The sequence below is a fragment of the Hydra vulgaris genome, chromosome 04, assembly GCF_038396675.1.
Source record: "Hydra vulgaris chromosome 04, alternate assembly HydraT2T_AEP".
Lineage (NCBI taxonomy): Eukaryota > Metazoa > Cnidaria > Hydrozoa > Anthoathecata > Hydridae > Hydra > Hydra vulgaris.
The window spans coordinates 17673914-17690334 of NC_088923.1; the positions used below are offsets into that span (position 1 = coordinate 17673914).

The window sequence follows — 16421 nt, forward strand, 5'->3', positions numbered from 1 at the left end:
ATTATATCTAGAGCCTATCTGGCAATCTAAATCGGCATTATACAAAGAATATGCCAAGTATTGCAAGGGCAATGACCTACAATTTTATCTGTCAAAGTGTTTTATGAAGAATTTGATTACAACAATTTGAGTCTTTTTCACCCTAAGAAAGATCAGTGCGATTTGTGTATACGATATAAGTGTGGCAATACTTCTGAGGAAGCGTATACTTCACACATTCAAAGCAAAATAAGAGCACGAGAAGAAAAACAAGTCGACAAGTATCACGCTAAACATGTATATACCCTAGATCCGGAAGCGATATTGCTTAGTCCAATACTGAAAGCATCTACTCTTCACTCAAATAACAATAGCCAAAGATGGCTATTGTTATTTGTGGCTCGAAGGAGAAGCTGGAGTTACATCCAATGAATTTACTTCTATTTTGTATAGTACCCTTGAAACCAAAGCGAACGTGTTTCCTGGTGAAGAAGTAATTTTATATAGTGATAGATACAACTATCAAAATCGTAATTCACAGCTTGCAAATTCTCTATTACATCTACCCCAGATAAAAAACATTACTATCACCCAAAAACTTTTGGTATCCGGACACACACAAATGGAATGCGACAGCATGCATTCGGCAATTGAAAGAAGTATTTGAAATAGGGACATGTACACCTACTTGTTATTTGTCTGCATTAAAAAGAGCGAAAACAAAACCTAAACCTTATGAAGTTGAGTACCTGCGATATATTTTCTTTAAAGACTTTTCAAATTTACGATACTACACATCAATTCGTCCAGGCTATAAAGTTGGTGATCCAACTGTAACGGATTTACGTGCCATTCAGTATAGACCAGATGGCCAAATTTATTATAAATTAGATTTTGATGATGACTGGAAGTGTTTAGAAAAGCGCAGTACAAGAAACAAAACTGTTGTAAATGCTACAGTAACGCCTTTATATAAGTTACCTTGGCCCATTAAAAAAAAGCAAATATGACCATTTGCAGGAAATAAAAAAATTAATTTCTGTAGATTATCATACTTTCTATAATAACTTACGATTTTAAGATTAATAAATTTTTACATTAAAAAAAAATTGTTATTTGACTTGAAATTTATAACAGTTATCTATCAACTATAGAAAAAATGAATGACCAAATTTTTTTAACCTTTAAGTAGTCTCTTTAACTGCGATCTCTTGAAAGATGTATATTACTTTCATAGCAATTAAAAGTAAGAAATTTTTTTTTGCGTAATCATATACGTGCACTTAAAGTACCTGGTGTAGTTGCTCCACTGTGTCCACGCAACCGGTCTGAAGGAATAGATCAAATTACTTGTTTTACGTACTTATGATCAAATTACTATTTTATAAATAATATAAAATACCTATGTCAATAAGTGATACATAAATTACACGGCGATTGTATTTGAAAGTCCGAAAAAAAACCTCAAGGGACAGGCGATGACTGTTTATTTGCCTAATGACAACAACTTCAAACGCAACATTTACTTTACATTCTAACAATGATTATAATATGTAACTAAATATGTAAAAAAGAAATTTTAATATAAGATTTCATTTTTAAATCTGTCGGGATTAGACAGAACTATCTATTTTACAGGCTGAAGAGATTTTACTTGACTCTTTAGAACGAAATTTCGCGTTATATTACAATTAATCTGTGCAAATATGAATAAAGGAATCACGGAATTCAATTAATTAATCATTTTGAAATTATTGCACAGTTTACAGACTGTAAATACTAACAAAAATACTACATATTGATTTCTAATCATATTTAAAAATTCTATATTTTGCTTAAAATTTTCCACAGAGTAATATCTTTTCCGCATATTTTAAATATATGTGGAATAAATGTTATAAATAAAAAATATTTTTCACAGTATAATAATGAAATGATCAAAATTACTAATTATAACAATTTGAACTATAACATTGTAACAATATTTATAAAGTTTTTAGCAAATGGTATGAGGATTAACGACTTGGCTTTGTCTTGGTTTTTAGAAAATGCTTAACATTAAAGACTTTTTAACTTCATTCACGAAGGTGCTCTCCAAAACCAGTGACAACAGCAGAAACTCTACTAAAGAAAATGCAACCAATTTATGCTGAAAACGTTAATTATACACTAATGTCTTATGTATTATGTTAATGTGAAAAATTAAAAATGTGACCAAATAAATAATAAAGAAGAAACTTACTTTGTGAGATTGTTTTTGTGACCTAAGAACAACCCTAAAGATCAAAAATGACAACATTAAAAATATGTTTTAGTTTAAAACATGTTTCTTGGCTTTTAGTAAATGATTAGAAGTAGTGAGTTTCAGTAAAGAAACTATCTAATAATCATTTGTAACAATAGACACCAACGAGAAGGTAAGCCAAGTTGTCTATCAACACAAAACATCACAACAATAACACACATACAAATAACACAAAACAAAATTATAACAATAATACAAAACAAAATTATACACATGACTTACGAGTGAGTCAACACCGCGCCAGAGGTCGAAACAGAACACAAACACACATATATTGACTTACGGGTGAGCCAACACCGCGCCAGAGGTCGACACAGAACACAAACACACATAATGACTTACGAGTGAGCCAACACCGCGCCAGAGGTCGACACAAAACACAAATATACACATAACCACTTACCGGTTAGTCAACACTGCATTGTTTCTAAACTACCATCATTCTGATGGTGGTTTAGAAACAATGCTTTCACCTAAATTTGTCAATGCTGCACACACAGTCACAATTTTGTCGAAACTCGCTAAATCAGCTGAAACTGCTTCGTCTTTAATACTCTTAATGGTTCGTAATAGTATGATTCCTTTTAAAATGGTAAATCTATTTTTCATAAGTCCAATAACTCTCTCTATGTGGATCCTAACTGATGATATTTTTCTTGAATCTTCAACTTCTTTTGCTGATAACTGTGACTTTCCTCTTGTGAAAGCAGGAGTAATTAATTCAGTACTGCTCCCAACAGCAAAATCCTCTTTTAGAATAAAGCCGCGATCAGCTAAAATTTGATCACCAGGCATGTGATACTTCAATGTGTGAAATTGTGATTCTCTAACAATATGGACATCACTGGTTCTTCCCCCCCGCATTTGGATACAAAAGAAATAGCACCAAGTGGAGTACAGGAAATAAATACTTTGATAGTACAATGTTTTTTGTACTGGCTGTATAATTGTGCTCTTGACATTAAAGAGGATGGGGATTCAACAAAAATCTCAAAACAATCAATTATTGATGTTAATCTTGGGAACTTAGCTTTGAAAACTGCAGGAATAGTGTCAAACAAGTGATCTCGTTTTTGCATTTTGATTAAGCAATTTAACTTTAAATACATAATATCTATTAGGGTGTGTCGATTTTTTTTTTTTTATCAATTTGAAAAACGGCAAGATGACTTTTGGTGAAGAATTTTACGGGGATTCCGAATCCGTAAAAAAAATTAAAAAAAAGAATGTCTTGCTGGGTGGGTCAGCACTTTTTTTAACGGAAAAATGACTAAAATATGACTAATTAACGGAGGGAAATAATAATTGAAATTTTTTTTTTTTTTTTTCAATTTTTGAAAAACTTAATCACTATTACGTTGAACTTTAGGAAAATTTCATATTTGGTGCAAAATTTATAAAAATAACCACAGAAAGTGAGTTTTTGTGAAGGGCATTTTTACAAAAATAATCCACGTTTTTCATATTGTAGACAAAATGTGACGGTAGAGTGCGTTTATTTTTTTATCGAATTTTAAAATATTGGGTGTACATTTTTGTGAAGAATTTTATAAGGAATCCGAATCTGCAAAAAAAAATAAAAAAATTAGATTTTAGACGGGGGAACGCTTAGTTTTGAAAGGTAAACTGACTAAAATGTGACTATTTAAAGAGAAAATATATTTACAAAAAATAGAAGTTGTAATATTTTTGATAAACTCAATATAAACAATATTGAACTTTATGAAAGTTTCATATTTGGTTAAAAAGTTGTAAAAATAACCACATAAAGTTGGTTTTTGTGAATTTTATTTTTATAAAAATTAATGCCATTTTTTATACTTTAAACACTCCATGTAGCTGTAGTGTGTGCCGTCTTTTCCAGATATTATTATGCTTTAAATATAAGGGTATTTTATTTTTGTAAAGAATTGCACAAGGAATACGAATCCGTAAAAATAAAATAAGATTTACTTTATTATATCTTGTAAGATCTGCTTTATTATAGAAAAAATGACAAAATTATGTCAAAATACAAAGTTATAATAAAATTAGAGAAAGAAATTATTTATTTGCATTTTAATTTCAATATTTCGTATAAAAAATCTTTTTTAAATTTACATATAAGTAACAAATAATAGTTAATAAATTTTATTTAAAATTGGTAATTCCAGCTAAGTTAAATTTAGAATTGTTTTTGCTCATGAAACTCCTGCTGACGTCTTGTGCTCTTATATATCCTTCTCTCTTTTCATGCGAATATGTTTTTGAACAAGCCTCTGTAACCTATATAAAACAGTAAAAATAATTTCATTATGGAACAATTTTAAATAAATTATTGTATTCTTATGATTAGATAAAAAAAGAAACCTGCTTAACACAACGTTCGATGGATTGTGAATGACATGGCCAATCTGGAACAACCATAGGCTGGTAAAAAAAATTTCTGATTTCATGGGTTGTGAGGCTTGTAGTAAGAAGTGGTTCGTATAATGAATCTTTCCAATCAATTAGATTGGTTAATTTATCAGCATCAGTAATTATGCATGGTGTTTTGCGACTTCTTACTGAATCATCTCCAAACTGGGTGTTATCATCTCCTTCCCCTCTATCTTTTGCACTCCGAACTTTCGTTCCTCTTCATTGTTGGAACACAAAAGAGTCTGAATAATGCACTCACTAAATGCAAACCATGCAGATCTTTTTACAGTTTTTATTACTATTCCAAAAACTTCTTTTTTTTGAAATTTTAATTGTTTCAATTGGAATAAAATATGCCTAGGTCCATCTATCCAGGAATGTTTTACCTTAGTTTGAAACCAGCAAGGAAAATAAACACCAACTATAAATTCAATAATTAAGCGTAGGTTTCTAAGGTTCTTTTCTGTTAAAAAATGAACTGAAACCCACAATCTACAGAAACGATTGGCAGTAGTAAGCCATCTTGAATGAGAAACATGACCAATTTCAAGGTTTATTAAATTTTCAGGTAAAACTCCAGATCTTATTGCTGTTACAATTCTGTATCCGTAAGCTTGATCAGACGAAAGATCCTTAACTATTTTATCTGGCAAAACAATAAGTGGTTCACCTAAAGTTACCATTTCAAAGTTCTTGTTTATTTCCAAATCTGTAACTGTATCCAATAGTTTTCCTAAATCACCGGACCATTTGTTGTTTGAAAGTGTTTTTCCATCTAATTCAACTATTAGATGTCTGAGGGGTAGTTCATTTGTATGAAGAGCGCATATTAGCCAGTTCAACTTTTTATCAAGTTTTAATTCGACAAATTTTATGACACCTCCTTCCCATCCAGTATTAATATTTGTAGAATCGCCTCCCAATGCTTGAATTGTTTTGTCAACACCATGTTGAATCATCCATTCGACTAAATGATCGGCAACTATTTCGGCATGCTTTTTTTCTTCAGATGATTTTTGTGGAGTAAAATGAAACAAAAATCCTCCACCTGGTTCCATGCATGTAGTGTAATGTTCCTCTTTAATAGATCCAGGAAAAAACCGACTGGATCCTTCTACTACTACCTTTACTTTGGTAACGTCTTTTCTACTATCAAACAAAATACAATTGATGTTCCCATTGCCTATATATTTTAAAGTTTTATTTTTCAACTCATTCATTACATTATCTTGAGCTCTTACAATTTTTTTATGGTCAACAATAAACTGTGTATCTTTCTCAGTAATCAATCCAGCATCAATCCAGGCAGCTGTAGTCAAAGCCGCAGCAGCTCTAGAAGAAACTCCGTATCTAAAAATAGAATTTGTTTTTAGATAGTTAAATAAAGAATTTTGTTTAATTTAAAATAAAAAGTATATATTTTACCTTAGACTATGTATTGCGACATTTCATACACTTTTAGTATTATATTTAGACTTTTTTACTTTCGAATTTGAAGTACTAGGTTCTGTGTTAAATTCTTCATTAGTAAGTTCATCTTCAGTCATTGAAAAATCATTGTTTAAAATTGTATTTGTTGTTATGCTGTTTGCCCTTTTTCTCTTAAAAGCTTCTTTATTAGAATGGTTGTATAACTTTTTAACCTGTCTGTTGTGTTCAGGCATATCTTTGGAAGATATTTGAAGCAAACCTTTAGCACCGACTTTATCTCTTTCGGTTTTAATATAAAAAACATCTATTATAGGAATTTTATATTCCTTAGAGCAGTTGCATGTAATGTGGGCTTGTTGTTTACAAATAACTTTGCAACCAAATTCTTTACAATCAGAAATTATACACTTACAATTTAAAATATCAAAAAGTTTATCCAATTTCAATATAAAATCTTTTTTATTTTCTTTATTTTCTCTGTTTGCTGATATTAAAAATGCAACATCCCAAGCTTTTATAATTTTGTACACAATGTTTTTTTCAGAATAAATTATAGGAGCTTTAAAATTAGCGTTTGCTTTTTGCCACTGGGTAATAACGGCACATGCAACCTTTTTTGCCATATCTTTTATTAAAAAGGTTCTGGAGTTTTTATCACACTGTTCTCTTAAAAGGACTGCATATTGAAGTGTGTCTCTATATGTTGGAAGTTCAGATAGTAGCAACTCCTTTCCAGTACCAATTAACTCAGTTATTGAGGTTTTTTTCATGTTTCTTGTCTTTATTGTTATTTTTTTGTTAAAAGATGCCATATTAATTTCTACAATTTTTTCTATTTTGTATGTTTATATATAATCAAATTTTCTTTATAATATATAATCTTATTTAATCGCTTTTATAGTCAAAATTTAATTTTAGTATCATACTTGTCACTTATTTATCAGTAGTTGTGAATAATTATTAGATAATAAAATTATATTGCTTAAGTAATACAATTTTAATTAACTAATTTAACAGCTGTCGTTAAAACTCTACCGTCACATTTTGTCTACAATATGAAAAACGTGGATTATTTTTGTAAAAATGCCCTTCACAAAAACTCACTTTCTGTGGTTATTTTTATAAATTTTGCACCAAATATGAAATTTTCCTAAAGTTCAACGTAATAGTGATTAAGTTTTTCAAAAATTGAAAAAAAAAAAAAAAAAATTTCAATTATTATTTCCCTCCGTTAATTAGTCATATTTTAGTCATTTTTCCGTTAAAAAAAGTGCTGACCCACCCAGCAAGACATTCTTTTTTTTAATTTTTTTTTGCGGATTCGGAATCCCCGTAAAATTCTTCACCAAAAGTCATCTTGCCGTTTTTCAAATTGATAAAAAAAAAAAAAAATCGACACACCCTAATATCTATCCACTTCCAAAAATAATTTATGGCTGTTTGTTTTGCAATGTTGCATATAGAAGCAATCATTTCAAAGGTGTTTTTATGTCTTAATTTAATTATACATAACATGATTTGATTATACATTTCTTCCTTTGAATTTCTCCCATCGCTAACTTTTGCAATTAAATATAGTAAAAGTTTTTCCAAAACATCAAACTCTAAACCCGTTAATGTTACACATTTTTTTTTATACATGCTAATGTTTGCATAACTAAATGGAGAACTTGGCTTTAATTTCAAATCTGACACTTCTAAACGAAGATTATATGTTTCTTCGCGTAAATTATTCATTTCTACGTATATTGCATCTCTTTCTAGATTCTCAATTGATGTTGTTGAATTTATTTGTGCACTCTGTTTTGGTGAATCAATTTCTTCTCTAATCAAATCAAAATCAATGTCTTCGCTAAATTCAGTTGTTGTTTCGTGTTGGTTCAAGACACTAACATCCTTCACTCCAGTCAATGCATTGTCAGTATTTATTTGTTCACTGACTTCATCAACCTGAGAGTTATTGTCAAGACTCTTTTGTACACGATATTCTAAAAAATATTTGCATGTTTCAGGTATATAGTAAATACAAACACAGACATTAAAAAAAAAATGTTCTGATTCAACTATTTTTTTAGCAAGAAAAAGTTGTGAAAATAAATTTGATATTTCATAATAATAAAATTTGTGCTCTAAAAGCTATTTAACATTATTTTATCTAAAAAAAAGAAGCAATAAACATATAATTTATAAATGCTTAGTTTTAATGCATAACAAAAATAAATTGCAACATAAACAGTTTTTACAAAAACATTTTAAACAACAAGATAAATTATATACCAAGAGAACTGTTCAATCTATTTATTCTCCTTTCATTTCGTGACAACAATCGGTTTTGTCGGTGGAATGATTCCACTATACTTTTTTTAACACCTAACATACTCACTGATGGAACATAGTCAATATGCTTTTCAAAATTCTCTTTTTTTCCTGAAAGAAAAACATACTTACTATAAATAGAAATGTAAAAACAAATAAAAACAAAAATAAATAAATAAGTTTAAGATAAATTTGTGATCAAATATTTAGGTCATTCAAATACAAAACTTACCAGATACAAAATGTTTTGAGCATACATAGACATGTTTTGTATTTGGCGACCAAAGTTTGTTTTTGCAAGATGAATCAATTCTATATATAGCATTAAGCCACAATCTTCTTCTCTTTGGATCAGCAGGCAAAATATAAAAACTCAAGTTCGGATGACTTTTAACATTGGTTGAACAATCAAAATCACAGCATCCTTTCACCATTTTCAAGCGCAATGTTTGCCCCCATAACATAATGGTAGCCGAATAGTTAGTTAATGTGACGTCAGCTTCGCCGAAAGGATAGGCAGGCGCAATTTTTAGGATAGACCTAAAATATATAAATAATATATATATATATATATATATATATATATATATATATATATATATATATATATATATATATATATATTATATATATATATATATATATATATATATATATATATATACATATATATATATATATATACATATATATATATATATATATATATATATATATATATATATATATATATATATATATATATATATATACATATATATATATATATATATATATATATATATATATATATATATATATATATATATATATATATTATATATATATATATATATATTATATATATATATACAGAAATACACACGTACAAATACTACTATATATGCACATATACATTATAGCTGTATTTTAACTCCTATTAATAGTTAAAATAGAGCTAAAATGTTTAATACAAATACAACAATGGTGTCATCATAAAATTGAATTAAAAACTCTAACAAATGACAAAATTTATATCTGAATGTGTAACTAATGGATAAAAGTAAAATATTTGTACTTACTAGCGTAACGGTTATATTAAAAGGTGAAGGAGAGTTTAAGTTTAAAAGTTTGATTAAAAGGTAAAAAAGCGTTTGAAAGAAAAAAAAAAGATAAATTGCTTCAAATTAAACTCTATTAACTTAGACCACGCGACTAAACATTTACAAAAAATTTAATTATAAATACATTTAAAAGCTTACGGGAAAATTTTACGATTTAAAAACATGCGGTATACGTTCGGTTAATGGTTGGCACGGAATGCCAACAGTTAGCTATATAACCAATACTGGCCCGTCAGTTGGACCAACTAACGCGTGTTTACTGGGTAATATCCTTTTTAATCTTAAATTTACAAGGATCAAAATATGACGTTATTATATCAATTTTCTTTAATAATATTTAAGTTATCTTCAGAAAACGTAAGAAAATCCACAAAAGGATCAAAATTTAAATTTCTATAATCTTCGGGAGCAAAAATGTTTTCAACCATTTTAAAAATAGAAAATATAAGATAAGAGTTTACATAAGAACTCATATCAAAATATTACTTATTTTTGAATAGTAGGCAAAATTTCAACTGCATTTATATTTTTCGTCTAATTTCGTGTATTATTAATTTATCAAGTAGTACTTTTTCATAATAGCCATTTTTCACGACTTTTTACTGTGCAAATTGTTCTTTACAAATTCTCTTAGTTGTTTCACTAAGTTCCTCAATATATTCAAATTAGTACTTTTTATTTTGTACGCTTTTTCCATAAGTAAAGCTTTATCTTTAAAGTTGTGCAACCTTAGCACAATTGTTCGCTCCCCTTTTGAAACACCATTACCAATTCGATGAGCGTGTTTAATTCTATTTATTTACCCAGCAAGCATTTTGACGTTGATTTAACGTTGAACACGCGTTGATTTAAAGGCAATGATTTAAGCGTTGATTGATGAAACAAAAAATCAACGATGAAATACCAACATTGGTTCAACGTGAATAAATAAACGTTGAACTGACGTTGATTTACAAATTTTGATTTAAGCGTTGATTTGGAAACAAGAAATCGGCGATGAAATATCAACATCAAATCGAAATAAAAAAACAACAACTTTGAACTGATATTACGTTTTTAAACGTTTTCTAAAGATAACAATTTAAAAAATGTACTAAAATGTATTTTAAAATGTTTTTAAAAGTTGTACAACTTGGAGTAAAAGTAAAATTTATTTTTTATTTTCGCAACTAGCTTCCTTTTCGTTTGACACGACGTTGCCATCTAATTTCACTGTCATCATCTTTTTGATTTTCTTTTTCACCTTCTTTATGATCTTCTTTTTTGTGGTAATAGGATTTCCGTTTACCTCCGATTAAACGATAAGGTGCATACTTCAAGCAGGAGGCTAATTATTTACGAGTTTTTTGGTCTGTTGCTTTTGCATAACTCCGCTTAATTGATTCTAGAAAATAAATGCAAAAGTATTCAAGTTTGGTCAAGCAAATAAAATTGTAGAGAAAAGAGGAAAAAAAAATTTGAATTTATATTATTTCATATGAATACATGAAGTTCATACAATTTTTATGAACTGATTTATTTTATTATTGATTTGTTCCAGGAAATTATTACACCTATTTTTTGTGAATTCAACAAAATTCATTTGTTTTTTGAGATTAAAGAGAAGCAAGCCATTAAAGAGAAATATACATATAAACTCAATAAAACGATATAGATCAACCTCTTTTTCAATCAATTTCAACACATAAAATCAAAATAATATCCTACCAATTATAGCTTTATAAATATTTATTCCTTCAATAGTTAATCTCAGTTACTTTTCCCTTCGAACTGACCCAATTGAACTTTGATTGAAGCCTGCTTGTCATCAGCCTTAAACATGTCAAAAAGCAACTTCAACATTTTTCTTTTTAAACTAAAAATCGGTTAAATTTGCTTAACAAAACTAGTGAGTATTATTGATTTAAGAAATGTTTTTGAAACAACTCCATAATCTAAAACATTTACAGTATGTCAAAGAAGTCTATCACCCCCTGATGATTTTTCAATAAAAACAAATTTTTTTATGCTTAAATTTAGATTTTTGACCCCAATTTTTTTTTTAATATTGAGTTTATATCAAAATCATTTTTATAACAAGAAATTAATATTCTTATACTTAAAACAAAAATTATCCACTAAAGTAAAAATAAATCACCCCCTAATCATTTTATAACTTTTATGTTCTATAACTTAGTAAAGCTGCAGAAAAAAAGCCAAAAATAAACAAATTTGATTAATAGAAGTTATTCTAACTAATTTTTCAGCAAAGTTTGTTTTCTTTTTAGGTTTTTAATAAAAAAATCATGGTGAAAAGATGAAATTCATGAACCAGTAAAAAAATTGATCCTGGGACACTATAAAAGTGGAAAAGGGTATAAAACTATTTCTAAAATAGTAAATGTTAAGCTAATAGAAATATCATTAGAAAATATAAAAAAATGGGTACCGTAAAAAATTTGCCAAGAAAAGGACGCCAAGCTAATACTACCTTACGGATTGATAGAGAAATTATTTAAAAAGTTAAACAAGATCGAGGATTATCTGCACCAAAGCTAGAAAAATATTGACAAACAGATCATGATATAACTTTAAATCCTTAAACTGTTTGCAATCGCTTGAAAAATCAAGGTTTTGTAGGTAGAGTTGCTCCAAAAAAGTCTTTTTTTAGTAAAAAGAATCAAAAGAAAAGATTGGCTTGGGCTAAGAAACATTCGAATTGGACTATTGACCAATGGCAAAGAGTTTTATGGTCCGATGAAACAAAAATATGTTTGTTTGGTTGTAATGGTATCATAAGCAAATGGAGAAAAAATGGTGAACGCCTAAACCCTAAACGTATGAGACTAACTGTCAAGCATGGAGGAGGCAATATTAGGCTTTATTATAACATTTCAATATTATATTTACTTTTAACTTATTTTTTCCTCTTATCATAGGTAGAATAATGGTTTGGGGCTCCTTTGCTTGGAGTGGTGTTGGCGAACTCAAATTTATTGACGGAATAATGACAAAAGAGGTTTATACTGATATTATGAAATGAAAACTGAGATCAAGCGCCAAAAGTGCTGGCTTATCTCGTAATTTTATCTTTCAACAGGATACAGATCATAAACACACATCAAAGTTAGCTACTCAGTGGTTAAAAAAAAATAGTATTTAGATGTTAGATTGGGTTCCTCAGTCACTAGACCTAAATCAAATTGAAAATTTATGGAATCTTTTTAAAATTAAAGTAGCTGATATAATAAATAGATCGAAAATCATCTAGTTTGTCGCAGTTAAAGGCGATTCTCATTGAGGAGTGGGAAAAATTTAATCCGCAATAGCAATATCACAATAGCTTATCTAGCAGTCATTAAGGTGCACAAGGCGCACAAATAGACTATTAATTTTATGTTAGCAAAATAATTATTTAAGGGGTGAAAACACTTTTTTGACTTACACTTTTTCTAATTTAGTCAATAATTTTTGTTTTAAGTATAAGAATATTAACTTCTTGTTATAAAAATGTTTTTTAATATAAACTCAATATTAAAAAAAAAATTAGGGTCAAAAATCTAAGTTTAAGCATATAAAAATTGTTTTTATTGAAAAATCATCAGAGGGTGATAGACTTTTTTGACTGTATTTGTTCAACATGTGTTTCTATTGAACTTTCTGACTCAGTAAATCAATTACTTTATTAATTTTTATACATTGCGTTAGCCGCGATGATATAAAAATTAAATACTTTTATCCCTATAAATAAATACAATAACAACAACTGAATACTTTTATATAGAACAAAAACTGAATACTCTTATTTCTATAAATAAATATATATTTGGATGTGTCGATTTTTTTTTTTTTTAATTTCAAAAATGGCAGGGTTGCTTATGGTGAAGAACTTATGGAGATCCCAAATCTGCAAAAAAAAAAAATAAAAAAAAAAATGTCTTGCTGGGTGGGTCAGCGTTGTTTTGAACGGAAAAATGGCTAAAATATGATTAATTAGCATGGCGAACCTATTATTAAAAAAAAAATTTCTTAAACTTTTGATTAACTCAATAATTGTTATGCTGAATTTTAAGAAAGTTTGTTATTTGGTTCAAAATGTCATAAAAATAAACACAGAAAAGGAGCTTTTGTAAAGGGTATTATTACAAAAATCGGGTACTTTTTTCATATTTTAGACAAAGAATGTAACGGTAAAGTGTGTTGTTTTTTTCCTGTTTTTATCAAATTTTAAAAGAAAGGGGAATTCATTTTTGTGGTGAATTCTATGGGGAATCTGAATCGCAAAAAAATAAAAATAAAACATGACTTGTTGGGGGGAACGCTAAGTTTTCAAAGAGAAAATCACTAAAATATGAATAATTAAAGAGAAAAAATTAGAAATTAAAATAAATGTCAAACTTTATGAAAATTTCATATTTTGTTAAAAAGTCAAAAAAATAAAAACATAATGGGGGCTTTTGTGAAGGTTGCTTTTAGAAAAATTAGTCGACTTTTTCAATGTTATCGCAGGGTGCGCTGTCTTTTCTAAAACTAATAATTAATCAATCACTTTTGTTTTAACAAATAGTATACTATATGCCAATACATTTTATAATATATATTATTTAATACTGATATCTTTATTAAAATTTTCATATAATTAACAATTATTAGTTTATAAATTTTATTTAAAATTTATTTGTGCTCATAAAACGCCTATTGATTTTTTGTGCTCCTTTACATCTTACTCGCTTCTCATAAGAATATGTTTTTGCACAAGCCTCGGTAACCTATATAAAACATTAAAAGCAAATAAGTCATAAAGAAGTTTTAAATAAGTTATTATATTCTTGTAATTGTATAAAAAAGAAACCTGCTTAACACAACGTTTGATCGATTAGGAATGGCATGGCCTTATATGGGTTGCGAGGTATGTAGTAAGTAGTGGTTCGTATATTGAATCTTTCGACTCAATTAAATTGGTCAATTTATCAGCATTAGTAATTATACATGGGGTTTTGCGAACTCATACTAAAACTCTCCAAACTGAGTTTTATCATCTTTTTCCTTCCTCATCTCTAGCACCTTTTGCACTTCTAACTTTCATTCCTCTGCATCTTTGGAACACAAAAGAGTCTGAGTAATGCATTCACTAAATGCAAAGCATGCAGATTTCTTTACAGTTTTCATCCTATTGCAATAACCTCTTCTTTTGATATTTTAGTTGTTTCAATTAGAATAAAATATGCCATCTAACCCGGAATCTTTTACCTTTATTTGAAACCAGCAAGGAAAATACACACAAACTATAAATTCAATAATTAAACGTAGATTTCTAAGGTTTTTTTCTGTGAGAAATGAATTGAAACCCATAATCTACAAAAACGGTTGGCTGTAGTGAGCCTTCTAAAATGAGAAACATGACCTATTTCAAAATTTATTAAATTTTCAGGTAACACTCCAGATCTTATTGCTGTTACAATTCTATATTCGTAAGCCTGATCAGCCAAAAGATCATTAAGTATTTTGTCTGGAAAAACGATAAGTGGTTCACCTAAAGTTACTTTTTCAAAGTTTTTGTTTGCATGTTTGTATTAGAGGGACCTCGATTTATTTTATTCCAGTTGAATTCCTTGTGCAAAAACATATTCTCATGAGAAGCGAGTAGTATATATATATATATATATATATATATATATATATATATATATATATATATATATATATATATATATATGTATATATATATATATATATATATATATATATATATATATATATATATATATATAGAGAGAGAGAGAGAGAGAGAGAGAGAGAGAGAGAGAGAGAGAGAGAGAGAGTGAGAGAGAGAGAGAGAGAGAGAGAGTATATATATAGAGAGAGAGCACAAGAAATCAGTAAGTATTTTATGAGCACAAGCAATGCTAAATATAACTTAGTCAAACTCACAAATTTTAAATAAAATTTATAAACTACTAATTTTTAATTTTATGTTAATTTTGATAAAGATATCAGTAATATACAATATATATTATAAAATGTATTAGTATATAGTATACTGTTTGTTATAACAAAAGTGTTTGACTTACTATTAGTTTTAGAAAAGAAAGCGCAACAATATGAAAACATTCATTGTCTAAAATATTATGTGTTACCCATTATGTGTTACCCAAGGCCGCCCAGAGAGGGAGGACAATAGGTATATTTTACCTAGACGCACGGACAAAGGGGGCACATGCGACCCTCAATAAATAGTTTAATTAAAATTTTTAACAATTATAAAGAGCACTGCTTCTTGGAGAAATTTAATTACAGCAGACTTTAAATATTTATTATTCTAAATTTAGCTCAAAATAGAAAAAAAAAAAAAAAAAAAGCTTTGTTATTATCACTAAATGAAAATATCTTATTAAACATTAATATAGAAAATGTGTATGGTGTCTCATAAAGTGTTTTTTTTCAAAAAGTTCAATCGTTATCATTATGTATTAGTAGCTTATAGTAAAAAGTTCAGCCTTTCAAATCAATTCTAAGGTAAAGAAGGTGGTTTTAGTCAATTTCTATATAATAGAATATTATATTGCGAATTTATTATTTTGTAATAACATTTTTTATGTTATGAGAATTTAGCTTACACATTTTTTTATTTATGTAAATGTTTTATTAAAGTTATATACATAACTATTTTTTAATTATTTACATATTTTTATTTATAATACATGACAAAAATCATTAAAAAATAAAAAATAATACAGTTATTAATTTTAATATGACGCTAAAAAAAAACAAAAGGTTTGTCTGATAATTCTCCTAATGTTAAAATTGCGCGCGGACATACGAAAGTTTTACATTTTAAAGACTTTAATGAAATTATTCATTTCATTGAAGTCTATTTTTCAATTGTTAAGAGACTTTTTTTCAAAAAA

The 16421-nt window shown here is 27.9% G+C and overlaps 1 protein-coding gene across 2 annotated transcripts; it reads right to left on the minus strand.

Moving 5' to 3' along the window:
• Positions 1 to 1781: 1781 nt before the first annotated feature.
• On the minus strand, positions 1782 to 8902 carry LOC136079614 (uncharacterized). 2 transcript variants are annotated; one of them, XM_065795663.1, is made up of 6 exons: positions 8664 to 8902; positions 8393 to 8542; positions 6110 to 8103; positions 4634 to 6034; positions 2222 to 4549; positions 1782 to 2103 (listed from the first exon to the last, which is right to left on the minus strand). In XM_065795663.1, exons 1-3 carry the CDS (start codon positions 8893 to 8895, stop codon positions 7418 to 7420), a joined length of 1068 nt encoding a protein of 355 aa, XP_065651735.1. In that variant the 5' UTR covers positions 8896 to 8902; the 3' UTR covers positions 1782 to 2103; positions 2222 to 4549; positions 4634 to 6034; positions 6110 to 7417. The 2 variants fall into 2 exon arrangements, with proteins under 2 accessions (XP_065651735.1, XP_065651734.1); XM_065795662.1 differs by lacking the exons at positions 8393 to 8542; positions 8664 to 8902 and having other exon boundaries at positions 6110 to 6547.
• Between the last annotated feature and the right edge of the window lie 7519 nt (positions 8903 to 16421).